General features: G+C 42.7%; 1 protein-coding gene across 1 annotated transcript; it reads left to right on the top strand.

Moving 5' to 3' along the window:
* LOC148342046 (uncharacterized) lies at nt 1-24435 on the top strand. Its single transcript, XM_088288048.1, has 6 exons — nt 1-16; nt 2380-3488; nt 14129-14202; nt 14843-14900; nt 23750-23915; nt 24398-24435. Exons 1-6 carry the CDS (start codon nt 1-3, stop codon nt 24433-24435), a joined length of 1461 nt encoding a protein of 486 aa, XP_088144174.1.
* The last annotated feature ends 2859 nt before the right edge of the window (nt 24436-27294 follow it).

The raw sequence follows: 27294 nt of genomic DNA on the forward strand, positions 1-27294 counted from the left end.
ATGAGTCCCTGCTCAGGCGAGAATTGGCAAAACTGCACTGACACACTCAGGTTTATCCTGCAACAGTTATGAACTGGGGAATGCTTTTTATTTACTGTGAATAGTTACTGTGAGTTATGATGTACTTAATTTATGCCTTGTTTGTCCACCAGTTTTTCAATGAATTAATAGTTTGTAAGCAAAACAGACATGGTGGAGTCTTCATATTATTGTAAAGGTTTTGGTCTTTCAAAAACCTGGGCTTTTTCACTTTTGTCTGAAGAAGCTGATCTCAAGGTGTGACTGGGATACAAACTAGTTCATCTGTTTTGAAAGTATCCCGGTTTTTGTTTAATTTTAAATGAATGTTATCTAAATTTTAGTCTTGAACACCAAGCATTGATTTTTATTTTGATCAATCATTTTTTTCATTAAACTGAAAAACCTTCGTCTCCCTCCTCTCAGTTGCCCTTCCCTCCTCTGCCAACCTCTGTCTCTCCAATTCCTGTCTCCGCATTGCTAAATCGAGTCTGTAAAGTCTGATAATTTCATCCTCTCTCCTTCGCTTTCTCCCTCTCTGTCGTTGCTCCGGCTGTTGGCCTCGCTCTTCTTCTTCTTCTACTTCTTCTTCTTCTTCTTCTTCCTCCTCCTCCTCCGCCTCTTGCATCACCCTGGCCCGACTTGGCCCTGGTATTTCTTCAGGGATGGCCTGACTTGGCCCTGGTCTTTCCTCAGGGAATGAGGCAATTAGGACAGGGGGGGTGATGGACTCTGTCCGAGCACTCCATCCATAAGTTCGAACCAGGGCCAAGTATCGGCAGTAGCTCTCCCTGCCACCCTTCGCCAATCCCTGGGTTTTTGCAATCCTTTATCTGAAAAGAAGCAAAAAGATAAAACAATTATATCTTCATTTTCACACACAAGAAAAAAAATGTGGACTTCCATACTTTATACTTCATTTTTAAATTACCCCATTTTTTTTTGCCTGCAGGGGCGTCACTTTGCCCTGCAGCTCAAGTTTTTTCACGATGGTCCTGTATTAAATAAATAAAAATGCATGCAAAAATAAAGGTTGAAAAAAAGGATAAAAAAAGATGCAAACATTAGTCAGAAATCCTGGTGTTATGGGTAACATGCAGATTATATTATTCATTAATATCAGTAATTGGGGAGCACATTGTCGGGGGTACATGGAATTTATACAGGGCACATTCTGTGCTAGAATAAACAGCTGCGTGTTAGCGCAAATCTAATTCAAACACAAATGGCTGATGAATGGAATAAAATTGCTATAGTGGGTCTCACCATTTTTATGCGTTTTCTTTTTGATATTTTGAGTTTAAATGGATGGAAATAAATAAGACAATAACCCGTCAAATATTTTTCCCGATAGAAATTGTATTTTTGCCTCCATGCTGTGGCTGCGGAGAACTTGGCCCCCGTAAAGAGGCTGTCGTACTCCCCGCGCAGCTTGATCAGCGCGGTCATCTCCTTGCTCCCTAAAACATAAGGAAAAGATTAAATAAAATAATGCTAACATGCAGAAATAAGACAATTCAAATGTTTCAGCCGTACCTCCTATGCAATAGTTCTTAGAGCTACATTAGTTATATTTGGCCGATATCGCAACTAATTAAATTATCTTAATCTGGAGCTAAATATCCAAACATTGCTGCCCAATATTTCTCATGAGTGCTGTCTTAATATTACATGTAAATAACTTGTACTTACATCTGAAAGTGCACTCGGATGAGGCGTAACACGTGGCTTTGGTAGTTTGCATCTTGCGAGTGTAGAACGGCGTAGAGGAAGAGCGAGGATTTTATAGGGGCAATTTAGAGTGTTCAATCGGCCTGCCATGCATGTTTTTGGAATGTGGGAGAAAACCGGAGTACCCGGAGGAAACCCACGCAGGCACGGGGAGGACATGCAAACTCCACACAGGATGGCCGGAGCCGGGATTGAACCCACGCCCGATGATGTCTCTCACTGTGAGGCCATCGCGCTAACCAGTCGGCCACCGTGCCGCACTGTAGAAACAATATAAGACAAAGTCGCTGCATGAGCTTTGACATGATCAAACCAAATGTGTGTTTGTCTTTTTGTGTCCTGCAGACGTCAGTGAAAAATATCTCCGTTCTGTGAAAGAGGTGCCAGACCTGACTCGCATCAAAAAGGAGGGGGAGCAGATCAACAAGTCACCAGTGAACGTTGTCCCTATAGAGACTGACGATGAAAACAAGGATGAGAGTGAGGACAAGAGAGGGGCGGAGCCTCCAAGCAACCGTTCAAGTCATCACGTGACAACAGAAGGTGATGAAGACCACTGGGGGCCATCACAAGCACATAATAAGGACACATTATCAGACGCTCATGACGATGATGATGATGATGGGCAAGCTAAAGGTGAAAGGGCACGTCACACTGACTCATTCACTTCAAAGCTGTCTTTAAAAGGACACAGAAAAACACACAGTGGTGAAAAACCTTTTTCTTGTTCAGTTTGTGGAAAATGCTTCTCTCAAAAGGGAAATTTAACAGAACACACAAGAACACACAGTGGAGAAAAACCTTTTTCCTTCTCAGTTTGTGACAAGCGTTTCTCTCGAAAGTCAATTTTAACATGTCACACAAAAGCACACATTGGTGAAACACCTTTTGCTTGCTCGGTTTGTGGAAAATTCTTCTCTGAGAAGTCTCAGGTAACAAGACACACAAGAACTCACAGTGGAGAAAAGCCTTTTTCCTGCTCAGTTTGTGGCAAGAGTTTCTCTCAAAAGACAAATTTAACAACCCACACAAGAACACACAGTGGAGAAAAACCTTTTTCCTGCTCAGTTTGTGGCAAGAGTTTCTCTCAAAAGAGAAATTTAACAATCCACACAAGAGCGCACAGTGGAGAAAAACCTTTTTCCTGTTCAGTTTGTGGCAAGAGTTTCTCTCAAAAGAGAAATTTAACAATCCACACAAGAGCGCACAGTGGAGAAAAACCTTTTTCCTGCTCAGTTTGTGGAAAATGCTTCTCTCAAAAGCCAAGTTTAAAAGCACACACAAGAACACACAGTGGTGAAAACCCTTTTTATTGCTCAGTTTGTGGTAAAAGCTATTCTCAAAAGTCAAATTTAACAAGTCACACAAAAATGCACAGTGGAGAAAACCCTTTTTCCTGCTCAGTTTGTGGAAAATGCTTCTATGTAAAGTCAAATTTAACTTGTCACACAAGAACACACACTGGAGAAAAACCTTTTTCTTGTTCAGTTTGTGGAAAATGCTTCTCTCAAAAGGGAAATTTAACAGAACACACAAGAACACACAGTGGAGAAAAACCTTTTTCCTGCTCAGTTTGTGGCAAGAGTTTCTCTCAAAAGACAAATTTAACAACCCACACAAGAACACACAGTGGAGAAAAACCTTTTTCCTGCTCAGTTTGTGGCAAGAGTTTCTCTCAAAAGAGAAATTTAACAATCCACACAAGAGCGCACAGTGGAGAAAAACCTTTTTCCTGTTCAGTTTGTGGAAAATGCTTCTCTCAAAAGCCAAGTTTAAAAGCACACACAAGAACACACAGTGGTGAAAACCCTTTTTCTTGCTCAGTTTGTGGAAAATGCTTCTATGTAAAGTCAAATTTAACAAGTCACACAAAAATGCACAGTGGAGAAAACCATTTTTCCTGCTCAGTTTGTGGAAAATGCTTCTATGTAAAGTCAAATTTAACTTGTCACACAAGAACACACACTGGAGAAAATCCTTTTTCTTGCTCAGTTTGTGGTAAATGCTTCTCTCAAAAGTCAAATTTAACAAGTCACACAAGAATGCACAGTGGAGACAAGCCATTCAGTTGCAGCGTTTGTGCTAAAAAATTATTTTCTAAAAAGGGTGCTGCGAGACACAATTGTGCTGGTGAGAATAGCAGCGATCCTTGAAGCTTAAAAAAAATAAAACAAAAAACTGAAGGAACTGACTCTTTGTGGTAAGATGTAAATGTGATTTTGAATAAAATATGATGAAATTGAATTTTGCAAAGCTTTTTTATTGACACAAAGCCAATGTGATCAGTGTCAGAAGAAGCAACGTGTCTGAGTGATGATCTTTTTTTTGTTTTCATATCAAACATTATTAATGAAATTAATTGTCTTTGCCTGGAACAACATTTGTTAACGTTATGCTTTTCAGTTGTCTTTTTAATCGTACTTAATGGGAAAGGTGTGAGAAGAAACTGTGCTTATGAAATCGTTGCCTTCCACAATCATCAATAAAATCACGTGTTCCACTTGCTCAACTGGCCTTCATTACGCTGTGTGAAAAGGTGAAAAACTAAACTAGTAGTTGAACTATAAAAAGAACAAGAAAGAGAAACGCAAATCGTCTCAGTTTCTCTTAAAGGTTTTGTCAGGAGTTGGCAACTTGATGGCGACTGGAGTCAGCGCTGGTTTTCTCGCTGTGTTAGGCTGGCTCGTATATGTATGGTCCATTGAACAAAACTCAAACTCTTCAAATATCCCCTCACATACATTTAATATTTCGCTTTCTGAATAAATTTCTGACTGGCTAAATACACTTTCTAGGTTGAGCTCTATCAAGCGTTTGGGGTTTGTTGCTAAGCCGAATCTCACTTCGGAAAAAAAACTATAAATTTGTCAAATATACCAAATATATTTTTTCATGCTGTATTATATTTTTTATACATTGGATTATTTATATAATGAAATAGGGAAATATTAAAATTGGCACTCACTTACAGACCTAATTTAATTAATAAGAAATATAAAACATTTTATAAATATTGAACTCATTGAGAAGAGTCCTGATCTTGAAATAAATATTGAATTGTAAAAAATACTAAAAAATTAATTCAATAACCCGACCCTGGATGAGCGGCAGAAAATGGCTGGATGGATGGAATAATTTAAATTGCATACATATTCAAATGAACAAATTTGTTCAGAAATATTCAAGAGTCAAATAAAAAGGTTTAAATTAATATTGATATAATTTAACATTAAAATAATTTAATAAATATTGTATTATTACATAAACAAGCTTAAATATAAATTCTAATAAATGAAAAAAAAAGTTGTGTATTTTTAAATGGCCTAATCTAGATCTGGGAAGTAATTCTCTTTATGAAACTATGAAGGGACTGGAGCTCACAGAAGTGACCAGTCTTGGTTCTGAAGTTCCGATGTAACCAGACACTGCCCTGAGAGAAAATAGGCCTGAGCATTGTTTATGGTGGGGGCAATTCTCTCGCCAGGTCAGTGACCTTCCAGGGTATGGAAGTAATTTAAGGTGGTCACGAGTAGACTGGTCGTATCAACGGGGAGACGCATCTGTTCTCCCTCTGGGGGACTTTTGGACGGAAATCCCGAAGACGAGCGGGATGGGAATGCATATGCAACAAGGGAAAATTAGATATTCACATCCTATTTGGGCATTCCCTGTAAGAAGGGAATGTCTGAGAGGGGGCTCGCACGTTTTTGGGGAGACTTCATTTGACATCAGCATGTGACGAGAATAAAATCTTTCTTCTTTCTTTTGTTCTTTTTCATCACCAATCCAGCCTTGCTCGGCTGCCTCTCCGGAAGGCAGCAAGGACCCACACTTCAAAGACAAATTACACTACATATTGAAAGAAAAATAATACTCAAATATTGAAATAAGTATAGAATTGAATGAATAAACCACAAAGAAATAAATACCTTCTTGAAAATATCATTATTTTCAACATTTGTCAACATTTTTCTTTCTTGCACATTCTTAAGCATTCATAATTTTTTTACTTTGTCTTTTTAAGTTACTTCTGTGCATTTCACACCTGAGCCTTCAGTGAAGTCCTTCTTTGTCCTACTTGAATAAATCCCCATCAAAATACCAACATTTATGACACCACGGCTGGACAAATAATATCCAGAAACACACTTACGCACCACTAAGTGAGTGTTGAACGATATAGCTTCTCTTGAAAGGTCCGACTTGAAAATGTCCTTGCAAGTGTATCTGCAATGAAATCCATGCTTTTCCCTCCTTTGGCCATTGTGGTTTAAAAAAAAGCAAGAATATATTTTAGATTTTCCAACGGCCGCCAATTACGACTTTTGGGTGTGTTGATTCGACATCGCGCTTCACAAAACGCGTTCATCACCCTCAGCATAAGGCCAGCGAGAAGGCTCACTGTAACCAACTCGTGATCTGATTGGCTATCGCAACCGTCTAACAAATATGAAAGCTCATTGACTTTGACAGAAGCGATGCCCGTACAATTGCATCTTAAGGCCTCGGAACGAATAATGCGCGCTCCTCGTATTGTGAAACCTGCCCGGCAACACGAGCGAGCGGAATTCCGATTGGATTCAAAACTCACCTAAAAATACAACGCTCAGCTATAATATGACATCAATGCAACGATTATGATAATTTTTTTTTATTGATTATGTTTGGCCAACAGAGAAGGCCTTGAAGGCCCACCACTGAGTTACTTAATAGCCTAAATTAAACTTTACTTTCACCAATAGAGTTAAAGTTGTATTTTATTGTAGGCGTTATGTAATTAATAGTGAAGGATTGTATTACGATTGCTGGCATTATTTTAAACACTTACGGGACAGAAGGTCAATTATTTAATTTAGCAGGTTCATATTTACTGAATACGTTCAACATTGATTAAACAAAACGCATTTATCAAATGAAAGCAGAAGTACAGTGCATCGATAAGATTGACTGGGATTGTAGTCATGGTGTTTACTGATGCATTCATATGCTAAATTTACATGACTTAGTTTAAATGTAAGACCTCAAAATTGCACACATAGTATTTTCATGACCCACACTCTCATTCAGAACAAACAGATTCAGTCTGCTCAGGTTAAACTGATGACAAACCAAATAGCACTTCATGGACAAATACGACTGAACACATTCTCCACATAGGCCATAGAAGATACAAACATATCAAATTGGGCCGGGGAGGACGTCACCGGGACGCGATCAAGAACACCCAAAAACATAACAATTTGATCTGGGAAAACATACACCACACAATCTGTACACTGACGAGATTACAGGGGAAGGAGAGACGGAGAGACTGCCGCCTGACTGAGAAGGTCAGCCTTGGACGTGGAACGTGAGCCAGGCCGGGGAAGGAGCAAGGACGACCGATTCAACCTACATGACCCTTGACATAAAAAAACCTCCTATAAAATGTGAGGCTGGGCTGAGATCAGCGCGCCATTTTTCGATTGTGCTCGTCTGATTATAGTTTCTCGTCAGATTAAGAAAAAGCCGCCCAGATATCTGTCTTTGTACTATTTCCTGAACTCCAGAAATCAAAGAAACTAAAATATCGCAATTATAATCAGCTGTTGTTGAGTCTTTATTTGACCCTTTTCTTTTTGAGTACAAAAAACGAACACGCATTGGAGTACCGTATTTTTACGGCCAAAAGACGCGCCATACCAAGGGGCGCAGTCCCAGGTGAGGGTGCTATTTCTGTATTTGATACATAGATAGAACGCGCGGTATCATTGGCCGCAAACAGAACCAAGCAACCAAGCAGTCGCGCTAGCTGCTCAGTCGCGCTCGCGTGTTTTTAAAATGGCAGCGGGAGTTCTGTGGTATTTTATTTTAGCTTTTAACAACGTGCAGAAGTTGTCCTTATCCAAAAATGCACCAAGTCCTTGTCTTCTGTATCCAAGATAAACAGTTGGACACGTTCTCCACCAAACACGAGAGTCATTATCAGTCTGCCGCGCCGTCTCGCTGCCGCGCAGCCCCTCAGATGGGATGCCGACACAATGCCGGTGTGAGCAAATCACTAATCAACAAACGATGTGCGGTCATGGTGTTACATCAAAACTAAAACTATCACCCCGAATCAACTGAATAGCGTAATGGTGTAGGCCCAGCAAAATTCTGCCTACCAGCCTACGATACAATACCTTAGTTAACATGCATGCACACTAAAACAGAAGATAGCATGGCTAGCGTGGCTAGCTGTTTTTAAAAAGGCAACAGGAGCAAAACTGAGTTTGGTTGTATTTTATTGAACTATTTAACAATGTACTCACATTACTATTAATTAGTCATCATCCAAAAATCCATCAAAATCATCTTCTGTATCAGAAATAAACAGCTGGGCAAATTCTCCCACAAACACGCCAGGTTCCCTCTTGTCATTGTCAGATTCCCGTGTCGCTGCTGTGTGCGGCTCCTCAAGAAGCCGGCCTTTGCGAAAGCTCTAACGACAGAGCAAGCAGCCACGTTTGCCCATACAGGGGCACTGGAGCCTGCTTTGCACTGGGGGCGTGCCTTTGCGTTGTCATTCACGCCCATCTCCCCTCTCACGTCCGCCTGTTGTCGTTAGCCATGCCTGCCTTCTCTCTATATAAGCAGTGTGCAGGCAGTTCATGTTCGCAGTCAGCCCAGCAGTGCACTTGTTGCACTTGGTCCACAAAATGGGCGCTCCTCCTCAAAAGGCGCCTTGGCTTTTTTGGACGGGTTTCAGGACTTTAAAGTGCGCTTTATGGCTGCGAAAATACGGTAGGTAAGTTTGGCTTTTCAGGTTCATTTACGAAATATTTCTCGTTTTCTCGGTGGCTCAACTCCAGCAGTTTTGGTGACCCCGACGTGATTTTCTCAAGGAGGGAGTCGTTGCGGCTTGTTCTTCACACTCTACAATATTACAGGCCTGGACAATCAGAACAAAGGTAGGGGAGAGCCTGTTTTTCAAAGTCTCCTGATTTGTTATATTGTAGAGTGGAAAGACGTGGTCGATTATTAGACCGTTAAATTTTGTCAGTGTTTCTGGATATATTGTTTCTGGACTTCAGGAATGCTTTGTATAGAATGTAGATTGCGCATGGATTACTAGTAATATTGGAAGCGTTCGCAGGTGAAATAAGTAGGGGGCTCCTGTTTTTGGCCGGCAACAGAAATTAGCACCCGTAGTCAAAACCCGTAGTCTCGTGCTCTGGCAGTCGAAGAAGGGGATGCACAGCTGACTAGCAGAACGTGTGCACAGCGTTCCCAATAAAGTGACGCTCAGTATAGTTAGTATAGAATAGTATATAAGTGGACTGAGGCTGGGAAAGATTGGATCTTTCGGACCACCATTATCTGTCGCTGCAGAGGCATACACGGTGGAGGGAAGTGCACAGCTGACGAGCTGATGGTCGCACTGCAACCTCAATAAAAAGTGCGCAGTCACGGTAAAAGAGCGCGCAGTCACGGTATATGTGGTTGACCGAGGCGTGGAGCGTTCCGGTTGCTGGAATATAGAATAGATTTTAAGGTGTTCCGATATTGTTGACAGTTTCTTGATTTCGGGGTGTTCCAATGTGGTTCACTTGCTCAGTTCTGTGTTTGTGCTGTTGTCTGTGTGTTAATTGTGACGTTGTTGTGTAATTGTCTAACTGCCTATACGTTGTGTATGTCCCGTGGCAATTAGTGGCCCTTGCTGTGCTGCGTTCTACTGGGTTGTCGTGTCTCATGTTCATAATTCCCGGGTCTATGTCTTATGATGCTCAATTGGTTTAATGTTTAGGGGTGTAAGAGAAAGTAGAGTGTTAATGTCTGGTAAGTGATGATAAAAAGGAGAGAGTGGGGTTTGCGTCCCACACTCACAACAAAACATGCTTAAAGTAACGTGTGGTGCATACAATATATCGTGTGAAAGTTCAAGCGATCACGTGAGTGAATGCAACCCTGAAGCAGAACAGGGGGAAACCTAACGGCGATAAGACAAAACTGCCTGATTGGTTTGATTGAATAAATAATGAAGTTGTGGATATTTTGGTAGTACAGAGAGAAGAATCCAAAACACGGAAAATCTGTGTTAGGATGGACCTTGCTCCGGTGAGAGTTCCACACTGCTTGAGTCGTAGTTGATTAAAAATGGGGAAATGGTGGGAGTGTAAAATTATGATTGGTATAAAAATTTCAGGGGATGATTAGCAATGAAATTACGGGAGAGGATTGGCGATGAAATTACTTGAGATAAAAAGTATATGAAACCGAAACACAAAGGCTTTATTGAGCATGTGTCTTGCGGACGTACGAAATGTGACCATTGGGAACTCTGAGTTGATTAGGAAATTAGAGTGTGGGGAAAGTGATGGGAGCAGTTGGATGAGCAGGGGGAGTTGCAGATATGAGGTTGGAAAGATGGGGGTCGAGTGGCCGATGGACGGTAGCTGTTTGTGAGGGTTGGAGATGGGGAGGCGTGGCTGGGGTGCGGACAAGATATATAAGATATATAATCATACCCAATACCGACAAAGTGCAACGAAAGACGCTGGTGGAAAAACTGACACCAGAGGAATAACGACGGGAACGAAAAAGGCTTGCAAAAGGCAAGGAACAAAATGAACAAAAATCGCTTACCGCAGAAGGGCAAGGAAAACCAATTGAGCTCAACCGAGAAGATCAATAAATGAAAACGGAAACACAAACAATGAACGGGAAAAAGGTACACGGAATGCAATAACAAGGTGTCTAGAATTCACAACTTGGGACATGAGCAAGAGCAAGATGAATATTCCGACGCTGAGTAGTCAGCGTGGAGTGTTTAAATAGTGCAGTAATCAATGACTTGACGAGTGACAGGTGCGTGGCTGGTGGGCGCGTCTCTCCAGCCATGACGACATGAACAGGAACAAGTGCTGGAAGGAAACGCCCCCACTCCAGCTGGGCAAACACAAAACAAAAACATGACAGGACAAAACGGACCATGACACAAACGGATTAGGTTTTTGGGAAAGGTTTGAATTGAAACATTTTATGATCATGTTTAAAGAAAATCTTTAGAACAGGAGATGTCTAGCAATTGATGAGAAGTTTGCCAAGTATAAAGTTTGATTAAATAGTTCGGCAGCTGATTTATTAACTGATGTGTATCAAATGTAACAAAGGTGGACGACAGATGTTTTATGACTTTGCGACACCAGCCCTGACATGACGACTTTTAAGGGACAAGACAGCATTCCATAATTACCAGAATGCTAACGTCCACATCTATGAGCTGTTTGACGTCACAGGTGCAGGATCGTCAGCTACGTCCAGGAGGAACAGAAGAAACGATTTCACGGAGACTGAATGGGAAAATCCACAAACGCACAGTCGTAAACTTTGGCATACGTTGGCTAAATTGAGGCTAAATTAGCGCCGAGGGAGGGGTCTCTGTGTGGATTTGGAAAGTATCTTTTTGGTGAATGAAAGTGTGACAGAAAAAGTGTTTGTACGTCTAAGTGGTTTGAGTGAATGTTTAAGGGACGGGCCTCAGGAAAGAAACCTGATTGAGGGCACCAGTAAGCCCGAACACCACGTAGGATGCAATGGGCGGACAGGTCTGATCAACCTGGATCCCTATTGCACTCCCAAGTACTGATTTTCAAATTGTTATTGGAGACAGATTGGACTAATCAAATTCAAGCATCAAGTGAATGATGTCAGGAACTGTCCTTACTTGAGGCCGAGGCCAGACCTACAGAGCAGCATGATGTTGCTGTGTCTTTCAGGTGGGGAGCGGAGGAGACAGGCCTGGTCTATGTGGCCAGGGCGAGACGTGAATGGAGTGAGACTTCCGGCAGTGACCCGTCCAATAATGTCGTCATTCCGCAGCTGTTCCAGTTGGCCGTCCTCAGGGCGTGTCCTTCCGGTTACGGACATCATGTGAAACAGTCCATCAATGAAAAAATGCTAATCAGTCTCAGGAGAACACATTTTTTTTTACATCATTTTGCACGACATCAGAAAAGGAAAATGTGGGATTGGATTAAGGAGTGTTACTAAAAATTGTTGTACTTGCATGTTTAGGAGGCCAAGAGAGATAAAAAAAAAAAAAGGGGTGGGGCAGCTAATGCATGCAGCTCCCATTGCACCTGCGCCTTCCGCTTCTGCTGCTCCTAGGCAAGGTTCGGGTGACGCGGCACCCCAGCAGACTGGCTGTCCGTACCCGGCCGGTCAACGAGGTCGGGATTGCGGTAACAGAGGTAGGGGTGGTTATAGACGGGGGTTGTGAGTGGGGTGTGCTCTTGCACCGGAGTGTGGGGTCACTGGGTGATGAGCAGTCCATACCGAGCCACTTTCTGGAATGTGCCATCCTCTGGTCCGGTGCCATTCCTGTCACCCAGAGCTCAACCAGCGCAGGGGGCGCCACCGTTACCCACTCCCAACGCACTCTTGACACCAACCCGCTGGTACCCCATTCCATGAAAGGGGGCCGTGGAGCATATGTGGTGCTCTCCTCCATTCCACTGGCTGAACTGAAACATCTGAGGGCAGCTCTGAAACCTGGTTCTCCATCCTCCCGCGGTGGGTATGCCCTGTTCCTGATCCAACCTCCACCCATTCACCAATTGACCCAGTACATTGTACACTGTACATATGATCGCACACATGATTTGGTTTATCAAAATGCATTCATCCAAATTTAGTCAGGAGTTCATCTTGCATTCGGATTATATATTAGTTATGTCTACCGGCGTTGCCTCGCATGCGTGCCTTGTCCCTGAGCAGCAGAAATGGTATGAATTGTTTACTTTCGCTGAGCCACAAATCACATTGACTATTGATGCGCGTCTTCATACTAAAGATCTAGGCCCCATGGTAAAGCGGTGTGTAGAGGCGGTTGGCTGGGTTCAGACGTCTATTACGAATGTTGAATACTCCGCGTCACTATCAGGATATCATATTTCAACACCCACTACAAATTCTTCGGTTTTGGGAACGTGACTAAATTTCAAAATTTCACGAGACGGGTCACTCGGGAGAGGTAGCTCTGTGTGCGTCTCTGCCGGAGGGGTTGTGGACACGGGGCCCGACTGATTTTGGGCTCTGCTCCACAGCTCCCCCAATTGTTTTACTGTCTCTACACCCTCGCCCAGTTGACAGAATCAGAGTGGGCACAGCCTGGAGGTGGAGGGAGGCATTCGGGAGACAATAGGAGGTGAAGACTGCAGCGGTCTTTGGAGCTGTCTATGTCTTGGAGAGCACCTATTCTTCCCGTAAAAAAAAAGGTTTAATTTGGTATCTGCGTTATTATAGTTTTAGGATTTTTTATTTTTTATTTTATTTTTATATTTCATTTGGGTTGCTTTCAAGATTTGACAAAAAACGGTCAAAATTGGATCGTTGGCTCGGGGCTTAATTGGTAATCTCTAAACACAGTTAGATATTTGAACTCAGTGAACTAAATTTTATTTAATTCAGGAATGATTTGCCCATGTTGCGAAGTCATATTCTAATATTGTGCTATATTAGCTGGATATCATTTGGACATTATTGCGAACCAACACTGCTGAATTGTGGTGATTATCAGCAAAACTAAATTTATACGTTCGGGAATTGTTTCTGGGGGCAATGCCTGTGAGGATGCCACGGTCAAGATTATATTCGAAGAAAGCTTTTACAACAGTCTGGGAATTGAAATAGATATAATATTTGGTGGGTTTACGTTATATTATTCAAGTGACTGATACAAGCTTCACAAATAAATTGAAAAAGGTGATCGAATACAATTAATTATGGTATTATTGCGATTATTTAGTTAAGAAATTTAATCGCGGGACGGCACTAGTTTATTTGTTACTTTTTGTTCTCTAATATAACTTTGATTGGGATCGACCCCACTAGGGGGTGGGGTCGACAGGGGGTCATTTTATATTTTTCATAGTATATTTTTTGCTGCATGCATTTTTTTGGAAGGATTGTATAACGATTGCTGGCATTATTTTAAACACTTACGGGACAGAAGGTCAATTATTTAATTTAGCAGGACGCTTTTAGTATGTTTGCTTCTACTCTATCAGACTGTTTTTTAGACAGACGGAGTGGAGACAAAAATTGTGATGTTACAATACCACTGCAACCAGACGGTCATGTACGAGGAACGGGAGGACAGCTCGGATAGGTTGACAGACGCACAGGTGATATTGTTTTATAAAATTTGTGACCGAGACCCCAAGGTTGGTATATCTGCGAAATTATTCAATCTCACAATTGATTTGGAGAATTCAAGGGTTTGATAATGAGGTGGCCAAGCAAAATTTTACGTGTTTGAAATTGAATGGAACAGGACAGACAATTGGACAAATACCGTGGGATTGGTGTGAAACGAATGTGTCTCTTCCAGCAGGACCCCCGCTTTCCCGTGCAGACGTCTGGTTGTGGTGTGGTGGGAAATTTCGATATGACAGGCTGCCGACCAATGCCTCTGGCAGGTGTTCCCTGGTGACCTTAATTATGTCGGTGAGTGTGGCACCTGTAGATTTGGACCAGTTAAAGTGGGATCAATTCAATCAAGTCGTCCCGATGTCCGGTGTGGATAGACAAAAAAGAGGCCTGAGAGATTGGTTACGATAAGCGTGCCAAGAGGGGTCCCGGACAAATACAAATTGGCAGACCAAATTGCATCAGGGTTTGAAAGCATTTGACCCCAAACAAAAATGTGGATTGCATAAATTATGTTCATTACAACGCTCAGAGATTGAGTAATTTTACTACAGAAGCTTTAGAGGCGGTACATGAACAATTGTCAAAAACTTCATTAATGACGTTTCAAAATAGGATTGCTTTAGATATGTTATTGGCTGAAAAACAAGGAGTGTGCGGGACATTTCGGGATCAATGTTGTAGTTTCACACCAAACAACACGGCACCGGATGGGCGTCTCACCAAGGCATTGGAAGGTTTGCAAACTTTGAACAAAAAGATGAAAGAACATTCAGGTGTAGATTCGGAAATGAGGTCAGGATGGTTGAATGTCTTTGGTAAATGGAAAGGTCTGATTAGCTCTATATTAATCTCAGTGGCAGTATTTACAGCTATTATGGTGCTTTGCGGATGTTGTTGTATACCTTGTATCTGTCAGGCTGCGGGGTCGTCGCGGTAGCGGGCAGGACCCAAAGAGGCAGGGAAGCCAAGGCAAGGTAACTTGGAGGGAGTTTATTAAATGAACAGGCAGGCAAACGAGGAAACTGGACAAACCAGAACGAGGCGGGGTGCGAAAATAACGAAGGATGAACAGAAAGTGACTAGACTGAAACAGCGAATAGAGGGTGTAGCTGGAGCAATGCACCGACGCTGAGCTGTCGGCACGGGGTGGTTAAATAGTCCATTGATTCGGGGAGCAGATGGGAGTCAGGTGTGCGCGGCTAACGGGGAACAGGTCCGTGGCTGGTGGGGACGGAGTGCTGGGGGGAAACGCCCCTACTCAGCTGGCAAAATAAACAGAATGAAGACATGGCAGGGAGGTGAAGAAAAAGAATAACAAAAAACACTGACATGACCAACACGGGTCATGACAGTACCCCCCCCCCCCAAGGGACGGATTCCAGACGTCCCAAACAAGGCAAAAAAAGAAAAAGCGAAAACAAAGTCCAAGACGAGGGTGGGCGGACGGGGTCGGGAGGCGGGACCACAACCCCTGCTCGAGGCCGGTCTGGGGGATGTCCGGGAGGCCAGACCAGCGAGTCTTTTCGTGGCCCTTCAGGCGGCCGTGCGGGTGGCCAGATCAATACGTCCCACTGTGGCCATTCAGGGGGACGTCCGGGAGGACCTGAACGCCACATGGAGTCCGCTGACGAGGCTGAGACGAGAAGCGGCGGCGGGACGCCGGATGCAGCAGAGGCAGGATCTAGGGGCGGCGGTGGGCTGTCGGGTGCAGCCGAGACAGGAACCCGGAGTGGCGGCGGTCCGTCGGGCTGATCGTGGAACGCCCCCAAGAAAGGAACTTGGAGCGGCGGCTGATCGTCGAGCGCCGCCGAGACAGGGGTGGTTAAATAGTCTATTGATTAGGGGAGCAGATGGGAGTCAGGTGTGCGCGGCTAATGGGGAACAGGTGCGTGGCTGATGGGGACGGAGTGCTGAGGGGAAACGCCCCTACTCAGCTGACAAACTAAACAGAATGAAGACATGGCAGGGAGGTGAAGGAAAAACAATGACAAAAAACACTGACATGACCAACGCGGGTCATGACAGTATCAGGTCTCCTACAGTTATAAGCCTTGAACGCACCTTGGGCCCGCTGCCACTGGGTGGCAAGTACATGATGATCCCCGTGTCGGGCCCACAGCCAGTTCCTCTGGCAGCCAGCAGGTCCATGGGGTTCAGCGGAGTCAGTGGTAATGGCCTCAGTTGTCTGAGAGGGAATACAATTTTTATATATCATTCTACATTTTTATTTTTTACTGTTTTGATTATTTTTCTATTCTTATTTTTGTGGGGGTGACGGCCTCAGTTCGCTGAGGCCATGTGAGGGATTAAAGGATTTTATACAATTGACTACAAGTTTATTCAGTTTAGTGCAATAAAGATATGTACTGATTGTGCTTTAATTCAATGTACAATAAAAGGTCAGGGCAGGCTGTGTGAAGTGCATAGGTGGCAGATGTTTTGTGCAGGACGAGCCGCACGTCGGAGAACTGGGTGAGCTGACGCGGAAAAGTTCCAGACATCAAGGACATCCAGGTGCTGTTGTGTGAGATGGTCAGACGGTCGACCGTGAGAGTGGAATAACAGATCGAGTGGCTCATGGGCAGTTGAGCGCATGAACAACTGCCTTGGCGCGCGCACATGGGAAGAGCTGACCCGCCATCATGCGGGGTGAAGATATCCAATAAGAGAAAGCTCAAGTTAGTTGCAGTTGACACATAGCAAATAGGAGACTAGTCTTTGATGTCTTTTCTTTGTTTTGTTGAAATGTATAAATGATCCTGGGCAACTCGAGCGGGGCGTCGTCCTCTGTTGGGTACAGGGACGCGCAGAGCTGTAATGGTAGGAACCGAGCCCCAGGCTTTGTATTAGATCTCCTGTTAGAAATAAATCCGCTCCCGTGTGAAGTTGCCGGCTTCCTGGTCATTTCTTTCTTTCAAAAACGAGTGTGCATAATTGTTGTATGAATGAAGGTCGTGTTTGGTTAACCATTAATGGAGTCAGATAATTAATTCGAACCATTTTGGTAAACTTTTGGTACAGATAATAGTTAAGATTCCAACAATATGACCAAACATTTTAGTTCCCAAATATGAACTTGAGACATGTATTTATTTAACGTTTGTTTCCGGTTTTGTTCAAACATCTGCCACCATGTCGTCGGTTGGACAGTATTCCAAATGTATTTCTCTATTACTAACAGTTGACATGATAAAGTGATACTTTATGTCAACATGCTTGAACCTTTGCTTTTTTTACAGGGTTTTTCGCCAGCGACGTGGTTGTGAATTTTGAATTAAAATACGTCACTGTTTTATGTCCTAAATGTTAGTGTTAAAAATGATTACAGTGTTGATATAAGGACTTAAATATTTCATGATAAACGCAGAAAAAATATATTTTTGTTTGAAGATTCCACAGTTCCTGTCAAATAAATTTTCATCTTCCTGTGTGCATCAGTATCTTCCCAGCACTTCTCCCACTGAGATCACTCTGCAGACTGACCTAAAAGACAATTTATTTTCCAGACTATCTCATTGATCTTCCCTTACTGCTGAAAATTCCATAACAATCTGGGGTCAGACGTGGGATAGCTGAAGATCCGCCGGTGAAATTCAGGGACGCTCGCGTGTGGCCACCCGGGTCCAATTCAGACAGCAGCAGCAACGAACTGCGTGATGCGAATCATCTCCTCAGTGGTGACAAATGAACGCTGACTCCAGTCGCCATCAAGTTGCCAACTCCTGACATACCAAAACCTTTGAGAGAAACTGAGCCGATTTGCGTTTCTTTCTGGTTCCTTTTATAGTTCAACTTCTAGTTCAGTTTTTCACCTTTTCACAGCATAATGAAGGCCAGTTGAGCAAGTGGAACAAGTGATTTTATTGATGATTGTGGAAGGCACTGATTGCATAAGCACAGTTTCTTCTCACACCTTTTCCATTAGGTACGATTAAAAAGACAACTGAAAAGCATAATGTTAAAAAATGTTGTTCCAGGCAAAGGCAATTAATTTCATTTACATGTTCGATGTAAACACACACACAAAAAAACTCATCATCACTCAGACTTAATGGTTCTTCTGGCAGTGATCACATTGGCTTAATGTCAATAAAAAAGCTTTGCAAAATTCAAAACATCATATTTTATTCAAAATCACATTTACATCTTACCACAAAGAGTCGGTTCCTTCAGTTTTTTGTCTTTTTTGTTAGCTTCAAGGATCGCTGCTAATCTCGCCATCACAATCGTGTGTCTCAGCATGCTGTTTAGTGGCGGATTTTTTTAGCACAAACGCTGCAACTGAATGGCTTTTCTCCAGTGTGTGTTCTTGGGTGGCTTCTTAAATACGACTTTTGAGAGAAACTCTTGCCACAAACTGAGCAGGAAAAACGGTTTTCACCAAGGTGTGTTCTTCTATGTTTTGTTAAAGCCCAGTTGTCAGAGAAGCATTTTCCACAAACAGAGCATGGAAGAGGTTTTTCTCCAGTGTGTGTTCTTGAGTGATTACTTTCGAGAGAAACATTTACCGCAAACCAAGCAGGAAAAAGGTTTTTCTCCACTGTGTGTTCTTCTATGTTTTGTTAAAGTTTATTTTTGAGAGAATCCTTTGCCACAAACTGAGCAGGCGAATGTTTTTTCTCCACTGTGTGTTCTTGTGTGACTTGTTAAATGTGATTTTCGAGAGAAGCTTTTGCAACAAACTGAGCAGGAAAAAGGTTTTTCTCCACTGTGTCTTCTTGTGTGACTTGTGAAATGTGCCTTTTGAGAGAAGCTTTTGCAACAAACTGAGCAGGAAAAATGTTTTTCTCCACTGTGTGTTCTTGTGTGACTTGTTAAATGTGACTTTTGAGAGAAGCTTTTCCCACAAACTGAGCAAGAAAAAGGTTTTTCTCCAGTGTGTGTTCTGTTAAATTTCCCTTTTCAGAGAACCATTTTCCACAAACCGAGCAAGAAAACGTTTTTTCTCCACTGTGTGTTCTTGTGTGTGGTTTTAAGGACAGCTTTGAAGTTAATGAGTCAGTGTGACATGCCCTTTCACCTTTGGCTTGCCCATCATCATCATCATCATCATCATCATCATCATCGTCGTCATGAGCGTCTGATAATGTGTCCTCATTATGTGCTTGTGATGGCCCCCGGTGGTCTTCGTCACCTTCTGTTGTCACGTAATGACTTGAACTGCTGCTTGTAGGCTCCGCCCCTCTGTTGTCCTCACTCTCATCCTTGTTTTCATCTTCAGTCTTTATAGGGACAACGTTCACTGGTGACTTGTTGATCTCCTCCTCCTCCTCCTCCTTTTTGATGTGAGTCAAGTCTGGCTCCTCTTTCACAGAACAGAGATCGTTTTCACTGACGTCTGCAGGACACAAAAAGACAAACAATAAGACCAATACGTACTTGATTTTTTTAAAAAATAATTAATATTCTGTGTTTTATTCACTAAAATTTATCAACCGCCATTGAGGTTTCGTTGCAGTGTGCACATTTTTCAGAGTCAGGCAGAATTCCTTCCGTAAGGAATTGCTCGAACAAGATATAAAAAACAGAAAATGTAAAATGTTAAATAATCAGTTCAAATTTTATAAAAAAAAAAAGGAAAAAAATGGAGTTCACCCCCCACTATTGGTTATTCTTTGGTTTTTATTTTCTGCACTGATTTCATTTGGCATAAACAAATGTTCGGCAAACCGACAAGTAAAAGGTGAAGGATTGTATTACGAATACTGGCATTATTTTAAACACATGCGGGACAGAATGTCGTTTATTAAAGTTAGCAGGTTCATATTTACTAAATATTTTAAACATGGATGAAACAAGAAGCATTTATCAAATGAAACTAGAAGCATGGGTCACAAGAATGACTGGGATTGTAGTCCTGATGTTTACTGATTTCTTATATTATTCTCATATGCTAAATTTATAGTACTTAGTTGAAATGTGTGAACTTTATTGAAATTCTCAGTAGTGAGAACAAATTTGCACACATAGCATTTCCTTGAGCTGCCCTCACACTGACAGCACTTCATGGACAAAGACAACAAAGCACATTCTCCACATTGGCTGTAGAGATGCAAACATACCAAATTGGGCACTGCAGGACTCACACAGACGCTATCAAAAAAACACATTCCGAAAGACAGAACAATTGGAGATCGGAGCACATGCACATACGCATACACACACAAACATATACATACACCTGCTCATACACGCGAACATATACACACATACACATACACATACACACGGACACACCCTTACACCTGCACATACACATGCACATACACGTATACTTGCATATACATGTGCACATACACACGCACACATGCACACCAACAAGAATACAGAGGAATGCCAGCGAGGAGAGAGACGGAGAGACTGCCCGCCGGAGAAGGCCAGACTTGGCGTGCCAGTCTTGGCGACCAGACGAGAATCAACTATCCACACGATGACTAACCTGGGGAGGACCTTCCCTTGGATGTGGACCCGTGTCGTGGGAGGGAGTGAGGACGACCGATTCAACAGATTCAACCTACATGACCCTTGACATAAAAAACTCCTATAAAGACTGAAGCTGGGCTGAAAGATGGGGCGCATTTTTCGACTGTGCTCGCCCGAGTGCAGTTTTCTCGTGAGATTAAGAAAAAGCCGCCCAGATGTCTTTGAAGTATTTCCTTAACTCCAGAAATTGAAGAAACTAAATATCGGAACTCTAATCAGTTGTTGAGTCTTTATTTGACCCTTTTCTTCTTGAGTACAAAAAACGAACACGCATTGGAGTAAGTTTGGCGTTCAAAGGTTGATTTACGAACTACTTCTCATTTCCACGGTGACACAACTCCAACAAAGGCAACATTTAAAAATAAAATGACAATAACAGTGAACGCATTTCCCCAAACAACTTAATGTTGTGATGCATATTTCTAACGACAGAAAGTCGTTCTTTACAAAGCAAATGGGAGTAAGACGTGTACAAACCTGCTTTGAGTGGCACAACACGAGGCTGCTTGCTAACTTCGCCCAGCAGTTGAAGATGTTGCTCGTTCTCTTCTTTTATTCCACAAAGTTCCTCTTTGTACTTGGGTGTCGTTCTTTCACACATATTCAAACGCCAATCCCAAAAAATCCACACTTGATCTCTGCTTGGCGATGAGTCATGTGCCTCTTTTCGTTAGCGGCTAGCTAGCTAACAAGCTAAGCTAACTACGCCGAAAAGCATCAACGCGTGAAGATGAGGTTATCGGGACACAAAGACTTAATGAATTATGTCGGCGTCCTTTAGAGTAGCACTGGAAATCCTGCGAGAAAATTACAGTCAGTTCCACACTAAATCAGAAGAATTTAGCGGTGGTTGTTTTTATTTCGGTGTGGACGGATCGGTGGATGTGGTCGAGGCCCTTCGGAAGCTGCGCGCTTGCTAATGACGTCATGCTTTAAGCACGTATTTTTTAAATATATTTCTTTACCTCTGCGTTTGTTTTTTACCCCTGGCTGTTCTATTTTAATATATATTTTATATATTTTAATTCGGTTGATAAAAAAAACAACTAAATTAACGCCACATCGGCGAGTCATCTCTCGCGTCACTTCCGCCTATGCCCCGAGAAGCCGCTGCTGTTCCAGCAGTGGGACGTTCAAGTTTCTCCTACCGAACTTGCAACAATGCTGTGGTTCAATCGGGCTGCAAGATTCTATGAATATAATGTCTGCATATACTAGCAGTGCTTCTCAATTATTTCACGCCCGCCCCTACCAAGAAGAAAAAAAGATTCGCGCCCCCCACCACCATTTTTTTCTGTCTTTGTATATTGATGTTAGATTGTCAATAAAATATCCCTTAACTAAGCTAAATTGATGAGAAATACAATTTCGAGAACGATTATCGCAAGCATCTCGAAACTCAGTACTCTGTTGTCCAAATATTGATGAGATGATAAATATTTACTAATATTTGTTTATGTGAAAAAAACTTTATTAACATTAACAAACCAAACACAGTTATTAATACGTACAAAATATAGAAAAGACAAAAAGAAGAGCCAGGGCGATTTTAAACAAAACATCTATATAAATTACAAAGCAACAGCTTTAGTATGTATACGCGTCATTTTTATTTTTTTTTAATTTATGGTTACGATGTGGCAGTCGGAATGAACACACACAAATATCAAGCTGCACAATATGTATCAGCAGCCATGTCTGATGTGTCAAATTGGCTAGAACGTTCTCACTTACATCTTAATGTATCAAAGACTGTCTGTATGTTCTTTTCAATTCGGAGGTGTGCTGATACAAATCCTCACGTATATGTGCAAGGAACGAAAATTGAGGTTGTACAAGAGTTTAAATATAGGAATCATGTTGGACTCGCAGTTACAGATTAGGCAACAAATAGAAAGATTCATGAATCACATGAAACTTAATCTCTCTAACTTTAGATATATTAGGAATAATTTAACTCTCGATTCATCAAAACTATTTTTAAATGCCATAATAATGTCACATATGACTTATTGTCTAACTAGTTGGGCAATGGCATGTAAAACCACACTAAAGCCTGTTGAAATTGCATACAAACAGTCCTTGAAAATCTTGGATAAAAACCCGAACACATACCACCACTGTCAAATTCTGAAGAAATATGAACTCCTGAGCTGGGAAAACATACACAAATATTCTGATTGTATTCTTGTGTACAAAATTCTCAATGGTTTGGCTCCACCTCCACTAAATAAATATGTGCAGAGTCTAGAGGTGACTGTACAGTTCCATTCAGAAAAAGTACCTTTGGCCAGTCACTGTTCTCATACAGAGCATCTCACACCTGGAACACAATACCAAATGCCGTACGAGACTTACCCACTCTCACTTCCTTTGGTAAACACCTAAAAACCTGGCTTCTAGAGAATCAAGTCTCTAATCATATTTCTTCTCAGTTTACATACAGTTACATACATACATACATCTAATCTCGTTGCACACTCGAGTACAATGACAATAAAGGGATTTCTATTCTATTCTATTACCATTGAGTAGGAAACCCTCTGTTTGTAATTTATGTTTGTGAATATGTGTACTGGCCTCACAGAACCTTTTTGCTAACCAGTTAGTTAAACACCTCCACACAATCAGTCACTGACGCCAGGATGGGTTTAGACCTTCTCTTTATATGGCAGGTGTGAAACTGAAACAATAGAAATCCCTTTATTGTCATTGTACTCAAGTGTGCAACGAGACGAAACAAACACATCACAGCGGCACAGTCAGCAATGCAAATAGTTCACATCCTAATTTGCGATTTACAAACTCTACGAATTAACATCAATCAATGGTTAAATATTTGGAAAACACTTACAGGGAATGCCGTTTTATGGACTTAAGCGTCAGACACAACCTAACGGCTACTTGGCTTCGTGTATAACAGACTTTGTGTGAGCAGGGAGCGCTTGTTCTCGCGCTGACTTTTGACACTCTCTTAAAGGGACAGTGCACCACCAAACTGGGACTGAAAGGGGGATGGCATGCAACAGTCTCTTAACTATAAACAATTGAAAAAATAATAACGGCCAAAACACTCCCTGTCTGGTATCTTAAGGATACCACATAACTTAAGTACCACCCGAACATAGCAAGACCATCTCTGAAATTGGTCGAAAATAGTTTCTAACAGTCTCTTGGGAAGCAACTTCAACTTCAGCCTTCCGGATGATCCCATCTTCACTGGGAACAGTCTTTATTATTACGCCCATTGGCCACTCATGTCTTCTTGTTTGTTTATCCTTGAGAAGAATAACATCTTCTTCCTTAATGTTGGTTGATTTGTGATGCCATTTCTGCCTAGACTGGAGGCAGCTCAAATATTCCTTACGCCACCGGCTCCAAAAGTTGTCCGCAAGGAACTGAACACGTTTCCAATGGCTTTTCAACATGTCCTTCTCGCCGACGTTATCACAGATCTGAGGAGCTGCCTGCGTTTTTTGTGTCAGCAGCATCGCAGGTGACAAGATGTGAGGATTTTCTGGGTCTGACGATACTGGCAACAAAGGGCGTGCATTTATGATGGCCATTACTTCTGCAAGAAATGTAGTTAGGATTTCATGAGTCAGTTGCACATGGTCAGCCTGCATGAGCATGTTGTCAAGTATCCGGCGAGCCACTCCGATCATCCGTTCCCACGCTCCTCCCATATGGGACGAATGTGGTGGGTTAAATATCCACTTGCACCTTTGGTCTGGCAGATAATTTTGTATCTTTTCTTCCTCCGATGTTGTTGTCATTTCCTTGTGAGCACCAACAAAGTTCGTGCCGCAATCGGAACGTAACAGCTTTGCGGGTCCTCGCAGAGCAAAGAAGCGCCTCAATGCATTGATAAAATTTGAAGAGCTTATTTCCTCCACGACTTCAATATGGACTGCCCTTGTACATAAACATGTGAAGAGTACTGCCCATCTTTTACTATTCGCTTGCCCCCCTCTTGTTCGTCTTGCAGTTACCTCCCATGGGCCAAACATGTCCACTCCCACATAGGAGAAAGGGGGTTCCATTTTGAGTCTGTCAGCGGGCAAATCGCTCATTTTTTGTTCCTCAAATTTCCCTCTCTATCTTTTGCATGTCACACATTTAATAATAACTTTACCAATACATCGTTTTCCTCCGATGATCCAGAAGCCACCTTCTCGAACAGCGTCTTCGGTGAAATGCCTGCTTTGATGGTTCACCTTCTCATGGTGATGGCGCACTAGGAGGATAGTGCAGTGGTGTCTGCCTGGCAAAATTATGGGGTTCGTTTCTTTAACTCCCAGCTCTGCACGAGAAATTCGACCACCAACTCTTAATAGCTTATCTTTGCCAATGAGGGGGTTCAGCTTCAGGAGTGGACTATTTTTAGAAAGATTCCGTTTCTCAGAGATGCATTGCATTTCGTCTGCATATGTTTCAAGCTGTAGATTTCTAATGATTACAGTCTCTGCTTGTTCTAACAGTTCAGGGGAGATAGCGGTTTTACAGATGTGCCATCCAGAGCACTTTGTGGTGGTTGTAGGCTGAGAGAAGCATCGGGCAATATGAATAAGGTGTGACACGGCTCTCTTAAGTGACTTCCATGTGGAGAAACGCTCCAAAGAATTTGAACTCAGTGCAACTTTAGTGATGCTTGTGCAAAGTGTCTGTACCTCTGGGCGGACCTCTGTGTCATTGTTGGGGTCCAGCAAGTCAAATCCTTGTTGCTCCAACTGGATCTCGGGAGAACGCTGAAGAAAGGATGGGCCCGTGAACCACATTGTGTTTTTTAGTGCAGCAGCTGGAACTGATCGTGAACCATAATCAGCAGGATTGTGGTCTGTCGCGACATAATGCCATTGTTCAGGAGTGGTTGACTCTCTGATGCGGCGGACACGGTTGTTTACATACACATAAAAGCGCCTGGACTGGTTGTGGATATAACCAAGGACAACTTTACTATCTGTGTAGAAACTGATTTTGTCTATCGAGTGATCGATTTCATCACATATCACTTCTGCCATTTCAACTGCCATTACTGCGGCACAAAGTTCAAGCCTAGGCACAGTTAGCTCTGGCTGTGGGGCAAGTCGTGCTTTCCCTAGGACAAATCCAACCTCTGTCGTGCCATCAGGAGCTATAACTTTGAGGTATGAGACTGCACATATTGCTTTCATAGACGCATCTGAAAACAAGCATAATTCCGTGCGTTCAGCTTCGGATAGTGACATCTTGGTGTATGGACGGGGAACATGGATCTCATTGAGACATTGCAGGGACTGTTGCCAAGTCACCCATCTTCCCTTCATGTCCTCTGGTAGTGGCGAGTCCCACTCATTGGTTTGAAGAGACAGTTCTCTTAGAAGGAGGCGTTCTTGAATAATCACTGGTGCCAAAAACCCAAGCGGGTCAAATACACTGTTGACAGTTGAGAGGACTCCTCTGCGTGTGTATGGTTTCTCAATGTCGGGTACGTGGAATGTGAAATAGTCTTCCATTATGTTCCACTTCACACCAAGGCTGCGTTGATCTGGGAGATCATCCTTAAAAAGATCTTTAGCACGATCTTCAGCTGCGAATGCGTTCATCACTGTGACCTTGTTTGATGCTATTTTCAGGAGGCGGAGATTCGAATCTGCCAGCATTGACTGTGTTCGATTTAGAAGGTCAATTGCTTCGTGTTCAAAGGGGACAGATTTTAGAGCATCATCCACGTAAAAGTCACGTTCGATGAATTGACGTACATCATTCCCATATTTGGCTTCTCCTTGTTGGGCAGCTCTCCTCAGACCGTAAGTTGCCACAGCAGGTGAGGGGCTGTTACCAAACACATGGACTCGCATTCTGTAGTCAACAGGTTCATTCTGTGGATTGTTGTCTTTGTACCAAACAAATCTGAGTACATCTCTGCAGTCCTTGCGCACCAGGAAGCAATAAAACATCTGCTGGATGTCGGCAGTAATTGCAACTGGATGCTTCCTGAACCTCACAAGCACACCTAACAAGCTATTGTGCAAGTTAGGCCCTGAGAGGAGTACAGCGTTGAGTGACGTGCCTCCGAACTGTGCACTCGAGTCAAATACCACCCGGATTTGTGACGGCTTTTGTGGATGGTAAACTCCAAAATAAGGCAAGTACCAATATTCTTTGCCATTCCGAACTGGAGGCGCTAGCTCTGCATGTCCATTGTCCAACATTTTCTGCATAAAGTCCATAAGATGAGCCTTCATCTCAGGGTTTTTGTTAAGAGTGCGTTCAAGTGAGCGCAGTCGGCTGATTGCATAACGGCGATTGTTGGGCAACAGTGCCCTCGGCTGGCGAAAGGGTAGCGGTGCAACCCAACTTTGGGTCTCATCCTGAAAACATTCATTGTCCATCATTTCAAGGAAAAGCAGGTCTTTCATTGATGGTGCAATCTTGTTGTCACTTTTGGTTGAACAAAATACATTGTTTCCTATCATCTTGTTTTGTGCGTTGCTTTTCACATTTGTAGCACAAGTAATTGACATTTGTCCCCTTGAAAGTTGTGCATCTGCCTTGACAGCAAACTGATTTTCACATGGGAGGAAATGGGTGGGCCTACCATTTTGTAGAACGTGAGTCTTGAGCGTGGTAACTTGGAGAGGTTTGTGAGTAGTGCCCAGGCATACATCTCCAACTATCACCCACCCCAAGTCCAGTCTCTGAGCATATGGTGCATCGTGAGGGCCATTGATTTGTCTACGTACTTTATGAACCCTCAGTATGTCCCGTCCTAGCAATAGCAGAATCTCAGCATCGCTGTCTAAGGGCGGCAACTTGTAAGCAATGGTTTCAAGATGGCGATGACCGTTTGCTGCAACTGGAGTGGGGATTTCATCTCTTTTGTTTGGTATCATATTGCACTCA

This window comes from Idiotropiscis lumnitzeri, chromosome 2, assembly GCF_059441095.1.
Source record: "Idiotropiscis lumnitzeri isolate Australia: NSW breed Sydney's pygmy pipehorse chromosome 2, RoL_Ilum_1.0, whole genome shotgun sequence".
Lineage (NCBI taxonomy): Eukaryota > Metazoa > Chordata > Actinopteri > Syngnathiformes > Syngnathidae > Idiotropiscis > Idiotropiscis lumnitzeri.